Source organism: Dipteris shenzhenensis, chromosome 4, assembly GCF_047967505.1.
Source record: "Dipteris shenzhenensis isolate YYH24624 ecotype China chromosome 4, Dip_SZ_1.0, whole genome shotgun sequence".
Classification (NCBI taxonomy): Eukaryota; Viridiplantae; Streptophyta; class Polypodiopsida; order Gleicheniales; family Dipteridaceae; genus Dipteris; species Dipteris shenzhenensis.
In genome coordinates, this window is record NC_141599.1 from 52,643,155 (window position 1) to 52,662,114 (window position 18,960).

At 42.1% G+C, this 18,960-nt stretch overlaps 1 protein-coding gene across 1 annotated transcript; it reads left to right on the forward strand.

Moving 5' to 3' along the window:
• Positions 1-239: 239 nt before the first annotated feature.
• Positions 240-10,102, forward strand: LOC147903023 (phosphatidylinositol-3-phosphatase SAC1-like). The gene is made up of 16 exons (XM_087374117.1): positions 240-1,696; positions 1,884-2,088; positions 2,271-2,433; positions 2,884-3,106; positions 3,512-3,588; positions 3,752-3,936; positions 4,060-4,157; positions 4,547-4,680; positions 4,780-4,914; positions 5,352-5,655; positions 5,831-5,952; positions 6,139-6,249; positions 6,403-6,633; positions 6,810-6,953; positions 8,883-8,985; positions 9,295-10,102. The coding sequence occupies exons 1-16, from the start codon at positions 1,589-1,591 to the stop codon at positions 9,514-9,516; spliced, it is 2,565 nt and encodes an 854-aa protein (XP_087230243.1). The 5' UTR covers positions 240-1,588; the 3' UTR covers positions 9,517-10,102.
• Positions 10,103-18,960: the final 8,858 nt, after the last annotated feature.

Here is an 18,960-nt window from a genome sequence, read left to right on the forward strand (position 1 = left end):
GAGGGGGAGGAGGCGGCGGAAGTGGGCGGTGACTGGCGGTGGCAGGGGAGGCCGGCGGAGGAATATACTTGGGAGATGGATGATGAACATAAGCCATATAAGCCATATATGATATGGGCATGGACAAAGGGCGAGGGGATGGCCATGTGGGGAGGACCCCACAACACCCACGACGTCCACCTCCGACTCCTCCTCCTGGTGCTCCTGCTACTCCTCTTGCTCCTCCTCGTCCTGCTCGTCCTCCTCATCTTCTCAGTGCTAACCTACTGTGCCTCCAATTATTGTTGGTCCCTGGGTCTCCGCCATCTCCGCCTAAACTTTCAACACAACCCCTGCAAAGCCTTCGTTCCCCAGTCAAGACATACCCCCCTACTCGCCGAAGCGGGGGGGGGAGGCTAGAGAGCGACCAAAGGAGCCATAGCTCGCACCACCCACAGAGAGAGCCATAGCCCACGCTTGCTCGAGCACACACAGAACAGAGCCAGAGCGAGCGAGCGAGCGAGAGAGAGAGAGAGAGAGAGAGAGAGAGAGAGCAGGAACTCCATAGCTAGCCTGTTGAGATGCTCCATTGCCAGCTTCGAAGCAGAGCTCTGAAGCTCCTTGTTTAGAGTCGTCGCTTTGTAGCCAGCTCTCTCCTCCACGGCACCAGTAGCCAACACCTCCACACTAGCTCACAGTGAGAGAGACCCAAGACAGTCCCTGCTCTCCACACGTCTGCTGCAGGAGTTGATTGAGAGAGACGAGAAGCCATCGCCCTTGCCCAACGCGCTCACGGAAACGCGTTTGCCAAGAAGACGGACTCGACAGACTGAGTTTTGCACCTCCGCCATAGGCTACCCCTTCTTCTTCTTCTTCTTCCTCTCTCGCTTCTGCTGCTTTGCCCCCTTCCCCTTCCCCCCCTCTGGAGACTTTCAATGCAGCCCTGCCCCTCCCTTCCCCCCTCCCTCGCCCCTTCCCCTTAGCCGCGCCGCTCTTTCATGTGGCACAACGGGCTCCTCTTGCAATTCATATGGCTTTTCCTCGCTGGTGGACGGGCCATTCAATGATGTCTCCCGGGCTTTTCCCACCTTTTACATGATGCGGTGTTCCAAAAGGCGTTGAGAAAATCTCACGGGGAGATGACCTGCATTCAGCCTCACGTTCTTGGGATCTGTTTGGCAAACGCTTTCCTCGACCCTGTCTAGGGTCGGCCCTCCCACAACACCCTTCTCGCTATTGGAGGGCTCCCACTGAGCTCAGTACCCTTGCTTCCTTATGGTATGGACTGAATTTGCCTTGAGACGATACGACACTATCTAAAGGCTTGCTTTTGTGAGTTAATTTTGCGTCGGACGCTCCCTACACCCGTCGTTTAGCCCACGGGAGAGTCGTTGTGATGCACGGTTCGCCACTCTGCGAGCGTGAAGGTGCAAGGGTCGAAGAAAATGACAGCAAACTCAAATTTTCGATCCTTCTTGAGTGATTTACCGCACCCGAAGGCTCCTGGCTTCCTAAAGGACTTGGTATTTCAAAGCAGTGAAGGTCACTTGTTTACGGATTTTGGAATTTCTAATAGCTCAGCGAAGCAGTCCAATTAGAACCAGCGATCATGAATCGATGTCGTGAGACGAGCATCAAGCCTGTTGTGGAGAGTGATACCGATTTGGAGCCCAATAGTTACTCCCTGCAAAAATTTTCTGTGTACGAAACACAAGCGGTAGGTCGGAATACAAATTTTCAGACTTCGTATTAGTACATGGGATGTTCGCACTTTGATTCCTGGTGAAGAATTGTCTATACACTCAGTGGCCTAATATAATGGTCGATTTAAGCGACACACCTTTCTAATAGATGCGACCTTTTTTCCCTCAATTAATATGGTCACCCGGGATTTCGATTTGTAGAGATTTTACGTGGTCGGGAGGGATAAAAGCAGGACTCGATGGAGAGTCCTAAAGATCGACAGATCAGAACCTGCAGAGCTCAACATCTACGAAGACCCAGCTATTTACACGCGACAGGACTGTAACGACTTATTAAACAGGCTAGCTGAGGGGAACCGGTCAAATGGCGGAATGAATTTTGTGACGAAGGCTTATGGCATTGCCGGTCAGTTCTTGCATTTCTACAGTAAATCATCGTGAGAGTAACTCGAACAGGGCGCGATGGATTGCTGTACAATTCTTCATTAATTTTCATGGCTTTGCGATCCACCATCATATCTGTATACCACCTCAAATCCTTTCGAGATGACAAGAAATAACTTTGCTATGTCTTTTCTGTGGTTGCAGGCTTTATTAAAATTTTAGAACCTTACTACATGATCCTTGTTACAAAACGCAGACTGGTTGGTAATATTTGTGGGCATGCTATTTATGGCATAGGTGAAAGCCTGTTGCTAAGAGTTCCTCACTCTTCTCTGACGGACCTCACATTATCCAAGGCTGAAAGCAGGTGTCCACTACTTATCTTCAAATAGAATTGCTAATTCAGCGTGATAAATTGTCCATTTTTTTAGAAATGAAGACGACAATATGGAATCTGACTAGTGTGAAGGATTCTTGCATTCTCGGGTTTTAGTTTTTATTTTATTTTCACATAGTCTCAATCGGGCATATGAAGGATGATGCCATGTGGATCTGCAGCTAAGTTCTTTAGTACCGAGTCTGTTATGTAGTATTGAGTGGAATATGCTTGGGGAAAACTCACAAATTAGGGTTAAAAAGCACATTCTAGTCAGAGCTTCTTCCGCAGATTCGGTTGCCATAAGCCAACATTCAATTAGGTATAACCAAGAAAAAACGCTAGGAGTTGTATTGCATGGGGTTACGCTGTTCTAATTGAGTTTCTGTTTTCTACTTTTGGGCTAATGTGTGTGATTTGGAATTGGTCAATGTGTCTCAGGTACAAGAGGCTGTTTTCCTCAATTGACCTTACGAAGGATTTCTTCTACAGCCACACTTATCGAATTATGTGGAGTCTGCAAAAAAATGTGCAGGCAGGTGAGGCAGAAAGAATGCCTTACGATGACATGTTTGTGTGGAATGCATTCCTTACTCGTGAAGTCCGGGACCAAGTGAAAAGTTTGCATTGGACGGTGGCACTAGTTCATGGGTTCTTCAGACAGGTAGCTCCTTTTCCATGTCTTTGATATCATTTTATATATAATGCCTTGCTACATGTGATAGTTATTAACCAGACTGGTTGGATGATTGTTACAGTGATCCCAAATACTGTAGATCCCGTTTAACCTCTCTAGTTGCTATGAAGAAGCTTAAACTTATATTTTCATGTCCTCCCCAAAAATGGTTGAAACAAGTACTAAGCTTACCTGCATGAGTAGACGAATTATATCATCCAGATCTTTACCTTCATTTAATTTTTGCACTACGTACAAGACCAGACTCCATGTCATCAAAATTCGAAAAGGAATCTATTTTAACTGGTTTGTTTCACATTGGCATTGTAACTTTTATAAATTGATTTTGAAGTACCAATCACTGAACGAGTGTGGTGACATCTTCTTTTGTAGGTGAAATTGGTTTGTGAGCATGCTAATTTCGCTCTCACACTCATTGCAAGGCGGTCCAGGCATTTTGCAGGGACAAGGTGAGGGAGCTTTGAAATTTACCACTCTCTTGGGAAAAAGTGGAATCATTTTTGTATGTGGGCCTCACATTTTTAAAAAGATTCCAGCTGAAAGATTTGCGAATGAGTGTGCTACTTTCACGTGGAGCCTCCTTAATTAAAAGAGAGAGTTTGTTTTTTGCAGATACCTCAAGAGGGGTGTCAATGGCAAAGGTAGAGTAGCAAATGATGTAGAGACAGAACAGGTAGTTCATGATGAACCTTTGGGAAAGGTCGGTCAGATAAGCTCTGTTGTTCAACATCGAGGTTCTATACCTCTTTTTTGGTCCCAGGAAACGTCAATACTTAGTCCAAAGCCAGACATTATATGTAAGTTCATCTAACCAGTTTTCTTCAAATTGTACTCTGATTGATTTAAAAGGACATGTCTGAAAGTTGTACTATGCTTAGTGGCTACGATTTCGAGCTGAAGCAAATTTGATTTTCTTGCAGTACACAAGAATGACTCTGCCTATGATGCTACAAGACTACACTTTCAGAACCTTGCCGCGAGATATGGAAATCCTATTATAGTCTTGAATCTTGTCAAGGTATTCTGACAAGCCCACTATCCTGTAATTTTCCATCAACAAGCACTGCACAAACTTAAACTTTTTACCCTTTTTAATGGTATTTTACATGTGTATGCCTTGGTTTGCGATTTGTACGGTTTTTGGACATATCCAGTATTATGTTGTTTCTGCATTCATCTCATTTTCCCTCTTTTCTCTTTGGTCTTGGTTCATGGTGCTTTAGATAGTTAATAAACTCTCCCTCCTCCTCCCCCCTCTCTCTCTCTCTACATGTCATCAACATTGTCATTAGCCTCAAGCATATCTAAGTTTTACGATGTGCCAAGTCATCTACAGATGAGCGTTCTTATGTTTCGTTTACGTGCTGCATAGATAAGTCTTAAATTGTTTGGTCTTGTGGTGTTCAGACTGTCGAGAAGAGACCTCGGGAGACAATTCTGTGTAGAGAATTTGCAAGCTCTGTAGCTTATCTCAATCATATCCTCCCGAAGGGCAATCGTATAAAATTCGTACAGTGGGATTTTCACATGTTTGCGAGGAGGTATGCTGGGTTTTGAGTAGCATAAATAGTTTTTCTTCTAAAGGTTTTGTAATGGACATTTTTGGGTGGTTTTTAATGGAATGGTCATTGCTTTTGCAGCAAATCTGCAAATGTCCTGGAAGTGCTGCATTCAATCTCAAATGATGTGTTGGACCTAATCGGTTTCTACTACAGTGGGAAACCGAGTCAACCCAATTGTGATACTGATCTTCTGAGCCTGAATGATTCTCCAAAGTAGGTATGCTTGTGACATCAATGTTGTTCTGAGTCTGAAAAGGTGGATCTAAAATGTTATTTTTGAGCATTTACTGCACTTGTGTGATATTCAGTTTTAACATTGACCATCAAGGACGCTTAACCGTCTCACATTTGTGACTGAGCTAGTTTTTGTCTTTCTATTTATTCCCGAGTTTCATTTTAGTGTTTCAGTTCTAGCAATAGAAACTCCTGTTTGAGGTTGAATTGAGTCATTGGTATTCAAGTTTCTGTTGCTATGGTCTTCTACCTCAATGACTTTCTTAGATGATCTCTTAAGCTCTCACGTGGTGTTAGAATTATTGAACTTTTTTCCTGTTTCTCGTCTTAAAACAATTCAGTTTACAAATTCTCTGTGGCATTTTGGGGCTGCAAGATTTTTCCAGCTCTGATATGGAGTGTGCCTATATGTGCAGTGGGGTGGAAAACAAGGATGAGATGCAACTGAAAGACGATGAAGGTATTGGCCAGGATGCTGGGGGAAAGATGTTTCAACATGGGATTCTAAGGTCAAATTGCATTGATTGTCTTGATCGCACAAATGTGGCACAATATGCTTTTGGCTTAGCAGCATTGGGTCGGCAAATGCATGCACTTGGGCTGTGTGGTACCCCTCGAGTGGGTTCAGAAAGCAGCTTGGCAGTAACATTGATGGAGATGTATGAGAACATGGGAGATGTGCTTGCAATTCAATATGGTGGATCCCCTGCTCACAACAAGGTAAAATTTGAAAGATTATACTCGTTTTAGTTCCTTTCTGTCATGGTCTCTGTTTGAATGGGACATGTATGCTTGTGAAAACATCTGTTTACCCGGAATCTCTGCAGGGTGTGAGGCTGACTTCAAATATGAAATGATGTATTGAAAAAAGTGAAGCTTATGTTGTTACATACAGGTTTTCTCGCAGAGGCAAGGGAAATGGAAGGCAACAATTCAATCATTAGAATTTTTCCGATCCATTAGGCGGCACTATCATAATGCCTACCTAGATGGTGAAAAGCAGGATGCTATTAATATGTGAGCTTCATCATCAACCTAGTCATCCAAATTGGGAAGTTTAAGTTAAATAGTTAAATGCGCTTGCTGTTAGTAGTGATTTAGAGCTTTGAGATTGGAAGGGTTGCCAACTCCACATTTGCAGGAGGAATGTAAAATTTCACATATAATCCTGAATTGAAGCCTTGCTGTCATTCGAATATGCAGATTTCTCGGCCATTTTCGTCCAGAAATTGGTAAACTGGCACTTTGGCAATTAGATTCTGATCATCATCTACAAATAAGACGAGCTGGAGATGATCCCATGAATGATTTGAGGTAAGACGCATGGCTTTTGAAGGTCTCCATATTCTTCATTGATGCTCCCTGATTCAGTCTGTTTCAAGCTGATTGGATTTCCGATTTTGGAAGCTTCTTGTCTGACCATAAGGCAGGTTTCTGGTTTGCATACTGATTTGGGTGTCCAAACAGGTTATCTTTCAAAAGATCTCTGTCAGCTGGGAACATGCTTGATGAAAATGCTGATTCTGCAATGTTACCAGAAGTGGTTTCCAGAGTGGACCACAATCTCATGAAATCAACATATGGGAATAAAGCAGCATTGGCTGCAAGTGCTTTGGCAAGAAGAGGGCTTACAGTGAGTGAAGCTGAAATGAAAAAGGACATGGTAGATGAAGACTACGAGGGATTTTCAGATATCAGGTGAGACGAGGCTCATGTTGTTGACATGGAACAATATCTAAAACATTGGTTTCTAGCTAGCTGCAACGTCTGTACGGATCCTGTTATACAGTAATGAATATGGTATTCTTATTGTGCCAACTGCTTTTCTTGGCCATTTACAAGGGCAGTAATCATTGCAAGTTTTGGGTGCTCAGGCATGAAGAAGCGAACCCGTTCATGCTGCACAGTACGTACAGTTCACTTTACAAATCTTCAGATGTTCGAGGCCTTGGTGATTGTGCTGATGTTGATTGGCTGTCTTCGTCTGGTAATTCATGCGAAGAGGATGCACAGGAAAGGTGAGCTTGATGAATGCCACTCTCATATAATTGCATTCTTTCTCTGCCCTTGGTATCCAGCTTTTGTGATGAAGGGCAAAGGAGGGAGTGAAATAAGCTGGTCAATGAAATTGCGGAAGTTGGGAATGGTGATGTAGAACCATCCCTTGTACTTCAACTTGAGAATACATGGAATTCAAGTTTCAGCCCTTTCTCATTTCTGTAAGGGTGTAATGTGTTCAATCTGCTACCTTGACTAACATTTACATTTTTTTTCAGTTGAGCATTCCGTGAGGTGTACTTTCAATGGGCTCCTGTAACTGGACCAGGACCTAAACTAAGGCTATTGTTTTGTGTACATAACTGTCATGAGATTGAAATTGCACTAGAAGTTGTGTTTTTAGAAGATGTTGTTGGGCACGATATGCGTTTTATCTGTGGCCCTTCGGGATGGGATATGACTTGTAGTGCCCGCACATAGGTGGAGGTGAGTTGCTCATTCAAAGTTTTCTTGCTGTTCGTACATATGTAGCCTGGCCTTGGTCTGTAAGGATGTCTGGGCTGCTGTGCCTTTGACTCTCATAGCACTGGATCTTTTCCATATTCGACAAGCCTTTCCATTTAAATGCTAGCTCTATCCTGGAAAATACGCTAGAAGCCTCAGATATGTGTGAACTATACATGCCTTGATTGTTAGTGGCCCGAAGTGAAAGCAGATTGACCATACTGATTCTAGTCTATTCTGAATGGCCACATGTAATATTGGTAGTGTGTGACCTGTTAAGTGCCCATCTATCAAAGGGGTGTGGTGAATGTAGGACATGATGGTTCCCACTTTAGTCTTTTGAGCATGGGGTGTGTGTGTGTGTGTGTATGTGTGTTTCAAAAAGGAGATGGAGCTCCCTAGCAGTAGATTAAGTCAAAAGGTAGAGTACAAAGGCCATCGCCAATCTCTGACACCAGCAGACCTGCCAAAAACCCACACTTTGCAGCCTACCCCATATTTCCTCCGTTACCTCTTGGAACTTCCCTTCAGAGCTTTTCATTCAATAACGTTGTGGCTTGTCTGATGCACAGGTTCAAAAATCAGCCGGTTAAATTCTCTGTCTGGAAGATCAGCGGGCATTGAATCTTTTACATAGCGAGAGGGCATCTCTCACAAAACTGCCAGATTAAATGGCATCCGAAGGGTAGATATGGCCCCTAGAAGAACACTGTTCCACTTTACAGAGAAAGGGCAATCTCCCTTGCTCTCCGCTCTCTATTTCACTGTTCCTTTCACACAGGCGTAACATTATCCTGTCAACTTTCAATCTGTGCATGTAATTGAGTTGAAGTTGAGAACTTCGGAAATAGCCTTGGATTTGAGTTAGTTTCCATAACTTTGAACATGAGAAGAACTTCAATAGGATCAGAAGGTTTGAAAGTGATATAGAAATTGATATATATTCAAATAATGAGCTAAACCGATGAATGCTCCTTTAAAGGAGGTTTCAAAGCTTGATAGTAAACTATTAGAAGACCAAAGGTTAGTTTAAGGTTGAAGATGAGTACTAGTAAAGTTTAGTTCCTATTCTTATCCTCTTGTTTTGTTGCAAAGAACTGATAAATAACTTTGTAATGTGTTGCTTTTTTTTTTGGGGATACAAAGAACTGATGAATGCAGCTTTCTAGAGGCGAGATAGATAGGTTTATATATTGTTTTTTGGCTGTCTTCATGGACCCTCTTGGTTCCACAAAGAGAATGATTGCACAGATCATTGTGCACTCCACAGTGACAGCTGCACCCACGCATGCGTGTGCATGTAGGGTCCTCCAAAGACTCTGAGCTATTGATTTCAGGTCATTGTAGGCATTCATGGTTGCACACACAATGTTTGTGCATGTTTGTGTACGAGCAGCAGTTGGAATCAAATAAAAGTTTGAATCTCTCGCTGTGAATTTGTACAGGCATTCGGTGACTGTTACAGAGGGTGACAACTGGCATGGCAGTGGGCTTCTGCCTGGCACAATTGCAGAGTCAGAGAGTTACGAAAACAATGAGTATTTTCAGGTATGAATATCTTCATGTGTCTTTTTTATGGGGGTGAACTAAGCAGAAGCTTTCATGAAAATGCTAGAAACTATTAGCTTGCAACTGGTTGCCAGTGACACCCGCTATGCGTGATGGATTTTATGGTTTTCAACCTTATGCGTGACTATCATGAGATTGAAACTGCAGTATGTGTTGTAATTTTGAAGGATGAGTTTGGACATGTTCCTGGATTCATCCAGATATATAAGAAAAGTTTAAAACGCCACTGGTTTAGTTTTTGGTCCCGGTATGATTATTGAATCTGACTAGACAATTTTGTTAATCCAGGACCTAACCGTTGCGCTGCTGAAGACTAATTCGGCCAAAGAATGGAAGATGAGCAGCAATACAACAAGTGCAAGTTTTGAAGATGTGGACGTCTGTACCTTGCAAGAAGAACAGGATGTTGGAAGTGGTGTTATAAGGATTAGAGCAGGTGCAGCCTCCCTGGGGGTATTCTCAAAGAGCTTTGTGGAGTGGATTCAGAAAGGTCAAACTCTCTGCCATTAAGAGTTCCATTTTGGAGGCAAGATTGTGCATGTACAATATCAGTTATCATCTGCTTTATGCTGAATCACTCAGCCTGCAGACTTGTATCGGCATGAGAAGCAAGATCAAATTTCTGCCAACTCACGAGCCTCCTGAACGCCAATGATCAGTAACCTTGTATGCTTATTATCAGCTTCTCCCACATTGGGAGCTTGTTAATTAGTTTCCCTAACAGGTGCAGGTTCTGCCGCTTAAGATCATTAACAGGTTGTGTGGCATCTATATTCAGATGTAAGTCTGAGGAGGACTGGTCACCTCTTTTTGAATGGAGGCAAGCAAGCCTGAATGACTGGAAATTTCAGTAGGTCTAGTGAGAGCAGAAGAGTCCATGCTTGACATTCTAGAAATATTGTACATTTTATTAACGCTAACTAACTCAAGCTCCTGTGAAAATCTTGTTCTATTCCATTCACTCAAATTTAGTGACAAATGGTGTTATCATATAAGGGTCAAATCTACAGGAATTGCTTAATCAAATTACAAGGAGTGGTATTTCTGACACTGTTGTGTTTTTAAATGTTCTTGCATTTACTGCAATCATTTGTTTGAGACAAGGTATTTTGAATAGTTTCTTGTATATTACCATTCCAAACATAGCCAAACAATTGTCAAATGCTTATAGCACATAGATCCATTGTATTCATCTAATTAGTTGAGGTGAATATCAATGTCAGGGTAAAAGGTCCTGTAATGTCCAGGCAGCTTCACACGCATGCTGATGCCGAAGTTCTTTCTTGTTCTTGTGGATAGACAGGTATCCATGACATGCTGGTATTAGTAATGAGGTTTGGTGTATAAAGTCCTGGTGCTGTTCTTTAGATGACCATACAGAATTTTCTGAAAACAAAATTTGCACATTTTTTTCTTATTCAAACCATGCCAGGCTTAATGATGGTCTTGACAGTGACAAATGGATGTAGAAAATAATGAACAACTGGCTCTTAGCATCTTATACGGAACACTGCTTATATCCTCGATGTATTTCTTTAAGGTGTTCCCTAAGCTGTGCCATTTGAGAATTTACTGGGCTATGAATTTTTATCCTCTTTTTTGGGTGTGAAAAAGTGTTTTCAGTAATATTAACAAAATCGAGGGGATCTGCATAGTGGCTTCTGGAAACTCTCTAAGCTACCTCATTCAAATTCCTGCTAAATATTCCTGGCATTCTGTGTGATGAGATTTCGCAAAGCAGAAATAGATATTGTTTTTACCTGTCCTAGGGAATTACAATTCTTGGTGTGTTCTTCAGTGACCTGGTTCTTGAAGTTCTCTTGGAAGATATTGCTCAAGGGTGCCGAAGCTGATAATTTCCCAGTGATCATAGTGTTTCACCAATGGAACTTGCAATGGTTCTGCCTGGTTGTCTCGTTTGGATTGAGATGAAATATAGTTGTATTTTCTTTGAAGTCTCTGCTCCATGCCTCACAGGCTGTGTAGTGTCTCCTAGCATGTATGCAAAGCCTCTAACTTTCGAATGGCATGACAGGTTTCGCACACGCATGCATGGAAATTCGCCATGACTCTTTTCACAACGGTTCAAACAACATAACAAAGGAGGCGGTTTTCCTAACAAAAACATGAAGATGAAGCTTTAGATCGTCGTAAGAGTTCTCACGATGGAACTCATTGCGAAACATTTCAGGGAGGTTCGATCATAATATTAGCATTTTAACGAATAATGGGTAACATTTGCAAGAAAAATCGCTGCTACAGAATAAAAATGCTTTGAAAGATTCACACGCCAAAATTTTTTGCTATGTACAACCTTCGAAATTGACATTCGTGCACTTAACAGATTAATTGAGCTGTGCTTTAGCCGACAAAATAGATGAAAACTAAAACCATCTGTCCAACTCAAATCGAACTAACGCAAACTGAACAAGGCGGACAAGGGTGAGAAGGGGAAGGGGAGAGATCAGATGTGAGGCAAGTGAGAGGGGGAGGCACAAGGAGGGCAGGGCGAGGCACGGAGGCCGCAGACCAGAAGGAACGGCTCCAGCAACCGCAGGGACGGAGAGGGAAAATGGTTCATTGCGCAAGCGTTAAAAGTGTAATTCCGGATATGACTTTTCCTTTTTGGCTTGCCTGAATTTTTATTACGGTAGGCAGCCTTAAGGGATGTGTTGGTTTTACGAGTCCTCGTTTAGCCACGAGTCAGATATGAGCTGTTGATTTGGATTGATCTGAACGGTAAAGGTTTTGTAACGTATGCTATATTAAGGAGAGGTTTGCTAGCATTCTTAGCTTATTAGCAGGGAAGCTTCTCCGAATATGAGGCATACAGCTTCTGAAGACTCTTCATCTTCCAAATTGCAGGAGGAAAGCTATAGTTCCAGGAATTGTAGAACAGGCGTGGTCATGAGATCGAGAGGAAGGACACTAGTGAGGTGATTCTGCGAAACATGAAGGTACATGAAATTCTTCACGGAGCCAAATCCCACCGGAATGGAGCCAGTGAGCTGATTATCCTCCAGAGATTCCATGATGGCTTCTATACAGCTACAAGCTCGCAATCTAGAGCACACACTGGGACAGCCGTGAGGTGCCAAAATTGCAGATCTTCAGACTCAGGATCTTGATAGAGAGCCGCGAAAAATTCAAGAAGGGAGTGATTCAATTCTTTCACGGTTGTGACCGAGATAGAGGCTAGAAGTAGTAAGTTTGGGAGGATGCCCACGAACCGTATGGCCAAACCGACAAATATGCATCCAGGTGAGCAGGAAGAAGGGAGGTGCCAGTGACGGGAGAAGCGTAGAGGGCTTAGCAACTGCCAAGGCTATCGGGAATGGGACCGGAGAAGCTGTTAGAGAAGAAGAGCGTACTGGGATAGGACTGGAGAACTGGTTGGCGGAGGCATCGAACCAAAGAAAAGGGGAGGAGAGGCCGAAGAAGGAGTTGTTCCAGATGAGGAAGGTCCTGGATGGAGCTGCTGACTGAAGGGCTCGTTCCCTCGGATAATAACTCTTAGGGGAAGGAATCGTGCCGCCTCCTCGCCTCCACACTGTGTGGTTACTATAATTATACTATATATTATAAGATGAACATTTTTCATTACTTGATGTTTGTCGCCTTCTGAGCTCATTTCCTTTCGTTGGTTGAGGTACTTTTGCAAAGCGGACACTGTTATTCGCCAAGTCGACACATCCTCCCTTCTAGGTGTTGCAAGACCAAGTACTTTCCTTCTTTAACTTTGTCGTGCAATTGTTATTGAACTTTGGAAGACACGGACACTAGATACGCAATCTCTTTTGCCTACAATATGTATCGATTCATTTGCACACCGCAAGAAGTTGGCAACAGACGCACTACAATGGTTTATTCCTTGTCTGCCTACCGTGGATCTAGTTTTGTCCCTACCTCAAAGTAGTCTTAGTAATGAAACTTGTCTTAGAAGTGAAGTTACAAATTCTCATTTAAAAAATTCCCTCTCCTAAATTTAATCCAAATTTAGACATTCCAAAGCAATTACATAGTCTAACTTGGACATAATCCTCTCTCTCTCTCTCTCTCTCTCTCTCTCTCAACTTTCCGCCCTCTTTTCCATGCTGCATGTTTCAGGCGGGCCTTATCAATGATTTATGAGCATTCACCTTGTTAAAAATAAAAAGAAATTGTCAGCTTGTATTAACTCGGGTGGGTTAGATCCAATAAAACCCCAGATTACAAAAAGTGGCCAACAGTGGGAGTAAACCCTAGGCCTACGCTGTCATAGCAAGAGAGAACGTCTTAACGACTAACAAACTTAGCCACATCAAGTAAAGCATCACTGTTTCCCATAGCTTTTGCAGCATCATTTAGGACAACCAACTATCAATCCTTCTTCCATACATGCCACCGAGGTCGAAGGGCACTTGCTGGCATTTCCTAATAAACCCATTCTCCAATTTCGACCAATTTGAAATCTGCTCATTAGGCCACTTTTTCTCACCGCACCTTCGATTCTATACCAGAGACTTCGAGCAACAAAACACCGCCAAAATAGATGCGTTATACTTTCCACTTCCTTGTTACATAAGGGGCATAAAGGATTTGTCACAAATCTCTTGCCTGGCGTGCCCTTCCCTTACATGTAACTGCCACTGACGTACAATCTTCCATGTCAGGAAGCTCAGTTTACCCAGCTACACGGCAAATTGAAAGATAGATAGGATTCTACAGGGGCTACTTGAGGATTGGAAAGACCCGCTTGAAAGATATCTACAAAAGGAGTTCCTCGTGTTTGCTAACCTCAATAGGCAGTGGGACTACGGCGCTCCCCCATTAGTGGAGGAAAAGACATAAGGATATTTGGCCTGCTTGAATTGTAGCCTTAGTGATGAAACTCATTTCAAGAAGTGAATTAAGATTTTTTGGCTTGCCCTTTGGGTAGGTCTAAGGGCCTTATGTCATGGAGGGGAAATACGTGAGAAATAGCTATTTTTGTCATATTGTGCAAATGCACCATGGGAAATAAGGCGAAATACGAGGGAAATGAGGTGGGACCATGGGAAATAGCAACTCCATCCTCTATACCGCAAGATGCTAGTTCCCCCACTCTTGAGAACCATTGATGTGACATTTCCTTTATAGCATGCCTCATTTTCCCCTTGGATCCTTATGCCATGCACCAAGGAAAAAACATCCAAATATGCATTTCCATGTGGAAAACCTCCAAAATGGCCATCCTTATTTCCCCCCTTTTTCCCTCCATGACATAAGCCCCTAAGTGGAGGTTCTTCTCTAGACGCTAAAATTTTATGATTAGTGCAACTCCCCACTTTCTATTTCTTTCCCTTGAAATCCTCCACGTTGTTCTCTACTCTCTCTCTCTCTCTCTCTCTCTCTCTCCCCCCATTACTTCCTTTATCTCCTGTAGTCTTCCTACACATCATCTCCAGTGTATTCTTTTTTGCGTGCCCTTGGGGCATTGGCCTAATTGATGGCATTTTCTCTAAGAAGCTAAATTTCCATACATAGCCCCAGCTTCTTCTTCTCAGCTTTCAATTTTCCAAACAGGCATCTTGAATGCATTCAACTTGTTGATTTCCAAAATTTCTTTCTCCACTACTTAAGTCCAGATTTGGACATATTCCAAACCTAATCTCTCTCTCTCTCTCTCTCTCTCTCTCTCTCTCTCTCTCTCTCCCCCTAGAAATTCTCCTATTTTCTCTCAACTCTCTTTCTATTTGTCTATCTGTCTGTCTCTAGAAAATATCCTATTTTTTCTCAACTCTCTCTCTGTCTGTAGAAATTCTCATATTTTTTCTCAACTCTCTCTCTCTCTCTCTCTAGAAACTCTCCTATTTTTTCTCAACTCTCTCTCTCAAAAAATTCTCCTATTTTTTCTCAATTCTCTCTCTAGAAATTCTCTTATTTTTCTCAACTCTCTCTCTCTCTCTCTCTCTCTCCAAAAATTCTATTATTTTTTCTCAACTCTCTCTCTAGAAATTCTCTTATTTTTTCTCCACTCTCTCTCTCTCTCTCTCTCTCTCTCTTTCTCTCTGCTTTCTGCCCTCTTTTCCACACTGCATGTCTTAGGCAGGCCTTATGAATGATTTATGAGCATTCATCTTGTTTATTCGCTCTAATTCAAAAAATCGATTCATAGATTAAAAAAATTGCATCTAATTTTGAGAAGGAAATTCCGAGCATTAAATCACAATGCTCACCTAGTTTGCCCCCTCCATCCCTTCGCCCAGATTTATTTGGGGGTGGAGATGTTTATGGTCACCCAGCTTTCCAGCATGACGTTTAGGAGAGAAGGCACCCTTTTCTAAATTGTGGGATTGGAGGAATGTTGGTTGCCATCTGGGGTTGAGCAACAACAACCATAGCTCTTTCTTAAACCGTTTTTGTGCAACAGAGAGAAGGATAGGTCGAAGTTAAACACGTGCCCATAGAGACACAAATTTGCACAGTGCTAACATCTCCTCTATGCCTCTATGCCTCCCCTGTCAGCCTCTTTGATTTGCCTTATGCCTCTCCTCGATCTCTCTTGGCTCTTCCCTTGGCTCTCCCCTCTTGCCTCCATCCCTCCTACTCTTCATCTGTTAGTCCTCCCTCCTTCACCCCTCCTCCTCCCTTTCACTACTGCACCTTCACGCCTGCTGCTCCACACCTACTCCTTCCATCTTGAACTTCTTCTTAGAGCTCGTCCGCATGAAGGGGATTTTAAAATTGCTAGCTCAAGCAAACATCAGCAGCTTGCTCACATCTCTACATGCTACCATTCAATGCTCCACACCAACCAACATTTTGCATGGAATGCAAGTTCTTTTTCTAGTGCAAAAGAAGCTTTCCAATTCTTTGGTTGCCAAGGTATCCCTCAACCCAACCCGTCGACTCCCCAAACTAGCTACAAATCTCCAAGATGCAAAAAGGGGACTTGGCTAGCTCGTTTATTAGGGACATGCTAGCAAGGCTAGAGTTTGTGAGGATCACTAGTGCATGGATCCAGAACTATCTCACTATGGGAAAATCTAATGCCTCATTTATACTTCTAGGGAGGGAGCTTATAGCTTCTTATTGAATCTCCAAGTATCACCTCCATGTTACTGAAGGCTAGATTTGATCATCCAAGTATGACGTATAATACAACTCTTTCTTTGTTTTTCACAATGCAACAAACAAGGCTTTGACAATTTTGGTATTAAAGGACATGGCACCATTCGAGGATGTCTCCAAGAAGTACTAGGTTCACTTATTATTAGAGGCTGAATATGCAAGCACATGTAGGTTGTAGTTCAGAAGAGCTTCCAAACTCCATAGTCTTTGCTTGCAAGGAAAGAAGCATCCTTTAGATCCTACTACCCAAAAAGAGCCCTACTTTTTATATAATGCATGAACTTTACTCCCTCAAAGTATCATGCCATACAAATAGATCAATTGTCCATATTTAGAGTCTTTTATACCCAAAAAGGTTGCAAATCCAAGGTTGATGAAAACGGCCTAGAGGTGCCTATAAATCCATGACCAACATGGATCTGGTTGTAAACCCATGATCGAAATAAATGGGTATGAATCTACTTATAAGTCCCTGATTGATTTGGAGTGTCCTATAAATCCATAGGTGCATCTTTCAAACGTATGAAGCTAGAAATTTTCAAAGATGAGTAGTTGACGCTTAGGATTTTCTTTACTAGTTGTATATAAATGCACATGTATTCTCTTTCCATTGTGTAGTGGTGCACATGTTTTCCTCCTCATGTAGTCTAAAGTTGCTAGTAAATCCAAGTGATGGTACAGAGCTAGTTACACCTATAGATATGTAATGATGATCATATCATAGCATGGCTCGACACCATGGATGATTGCCAACAAAATTTCACTCTTTTGTGGTACACTGTTTTTGCTAAGTTTTGCTTGTATTGTTCATTGTTTGTGGTAAGTTTTGCTTGTGTTCTTCTTTTGTGCAATATTATTTGTGCTAAGTTTTGCTTTAAGAACTTCATGGAAGATGTGATGGGAAGAATGGACGGGGATGTGGTAAGTTTTGCTTGTGTTCTTCTTTTGTGCAACATTGTTTGTGCTAAGTTTTGCTTTAAGAACTTCATGGAAGATGTGATGGGAAGAATGGATGGGGATGATATTGATTATTCATATGCTCTAGCAAGTTTATTGACATCAAGTGATGTCATCGGGATACTAAAGGACCCAAGACATAAATGCCTGCCTGTGCAAGTTGCTGAAGAGGTGATGAAGGACTTCAACGACATTGTAGATGTAAAGGAGATGCTTGGAGCTTGTGATGCTGCTAGTGCAAGCTGTGAAGCTTACACATCTATTTTAAAAATTTTCAAGTCTGCTCTTCTCAAAAGGTATAAGAAGTCTATGGTGCCACTATGCACATCTTGGTCTGTGAGGTGTGCACGGCGAGAGAAAAACCCAAAGCGCAAGAGAAATGCTTGGAGGGTACCATTGCGTAAGAGGCACCATGACTTGGAAGAGTAAAAAGAAATCTAGTTTGCAATCATTCGAGATCAATGCTTTCGACTCTCTCTCTCTCTCTCTCTCTCTCTCTCTCTCTCTCTCTCTCTCTCTCTCTCTCTCTCTCTCTCTCTCTCTCTCTCTCTCTCTCTCTCTCTCTCTCTCTCTCTCTCTCTCTCTCTCTCTCTCTCTCTCTTTCATTCTCTCTCTATGTATATATAAGGACACAATGATAAAAAGTTTAATGTTGAAACCGTTGAACTCAAAACATGCAAATCAAAAGTGCATGCATAATTCCAAGTCCATAAATTTGCTCCAGTCAAAGGAATACTTAGATGTGCATAAAGATTCAATACTAAAATAGACTTCATACATGACATTGTGCATGTACAGGCCTAAACATATGTCGACGATGTATGTACCCCTGTGCACCAGTGATTCCTACACTAGGAGAAAAGAACCAATTTAAGAATTTAAAACATTGAATGGAAAGACATTTAAGTGCATGTTCACGAAGAGAACATGTGTAGCTCTATGAGAGTACTTACCATCATGTGGTGGCATCCATTTGAGCCTCAAAAAATTGTACATGTAGTCACCATTTATTGCTTGACCAAAAACCTGCAATGGCACACAATGTCTATATGCTAAGAAGGATACACTGAGCATATGTGGACTACCAGGTCCACCAACTCTGTGACTACTAACTTTATAAAACCAAAGAAAATCATAGTGACCCCCCTCATAAATCCAATCATGCACACTAAGCTTCTAAAAAATGCACCATGTGGAATGAACCTATAACCAAAAGAACAACCTCTTTACACACTCATGTATATATCAAATAACTTTCAACTCTTGAAAAAAAAACATATAAAGTAGTATGGTGTACCCACCCATAGAAGCTGGACATCTCAAACAAGTTGACCAGCAACTGTAGAGACACTCGAGAGTCCTATAGCAAGGGATCTATTATCGCATGATGTCAATAAGTATAGGTCTAATATTAGAAATATGCAAGATACCAATGCAACTATGAAGTAGTCATGTACCTACCACTCTTGTAGCAATGGAATTGGTATCAAATGTGAAGCTCCTAGCCATCGCATGTAACTGTACATAACAGCAAGCATGAAATGCAAACAAACGTGTAAATCAAAGATCCGAGGGTTTTGAAAAACCTCTTCATCAACCCATAAGCCAGATCAAAATTAATTTGTAGGACATGAGTAAACAACAAAATAGTATGCTTATATTGTTCAATGAACAATGGTACACTCTAAAAGGGCAACAATGATACATACTTGTGTTGTTGTTGTTCTTATAGAACCTCCTTGTATACAACATTTGGAGTATAGGCTGCCCTTGAATCCTTGACATTGTCCTCATCAACATTCTCTTGAACAAACAACTTGACATCATTTGATGATCGTACACGTGAGAAAGCCACATATAATTGACCATGTGACTGAATACTAGTGTTGCCAACTATAAGCCAAG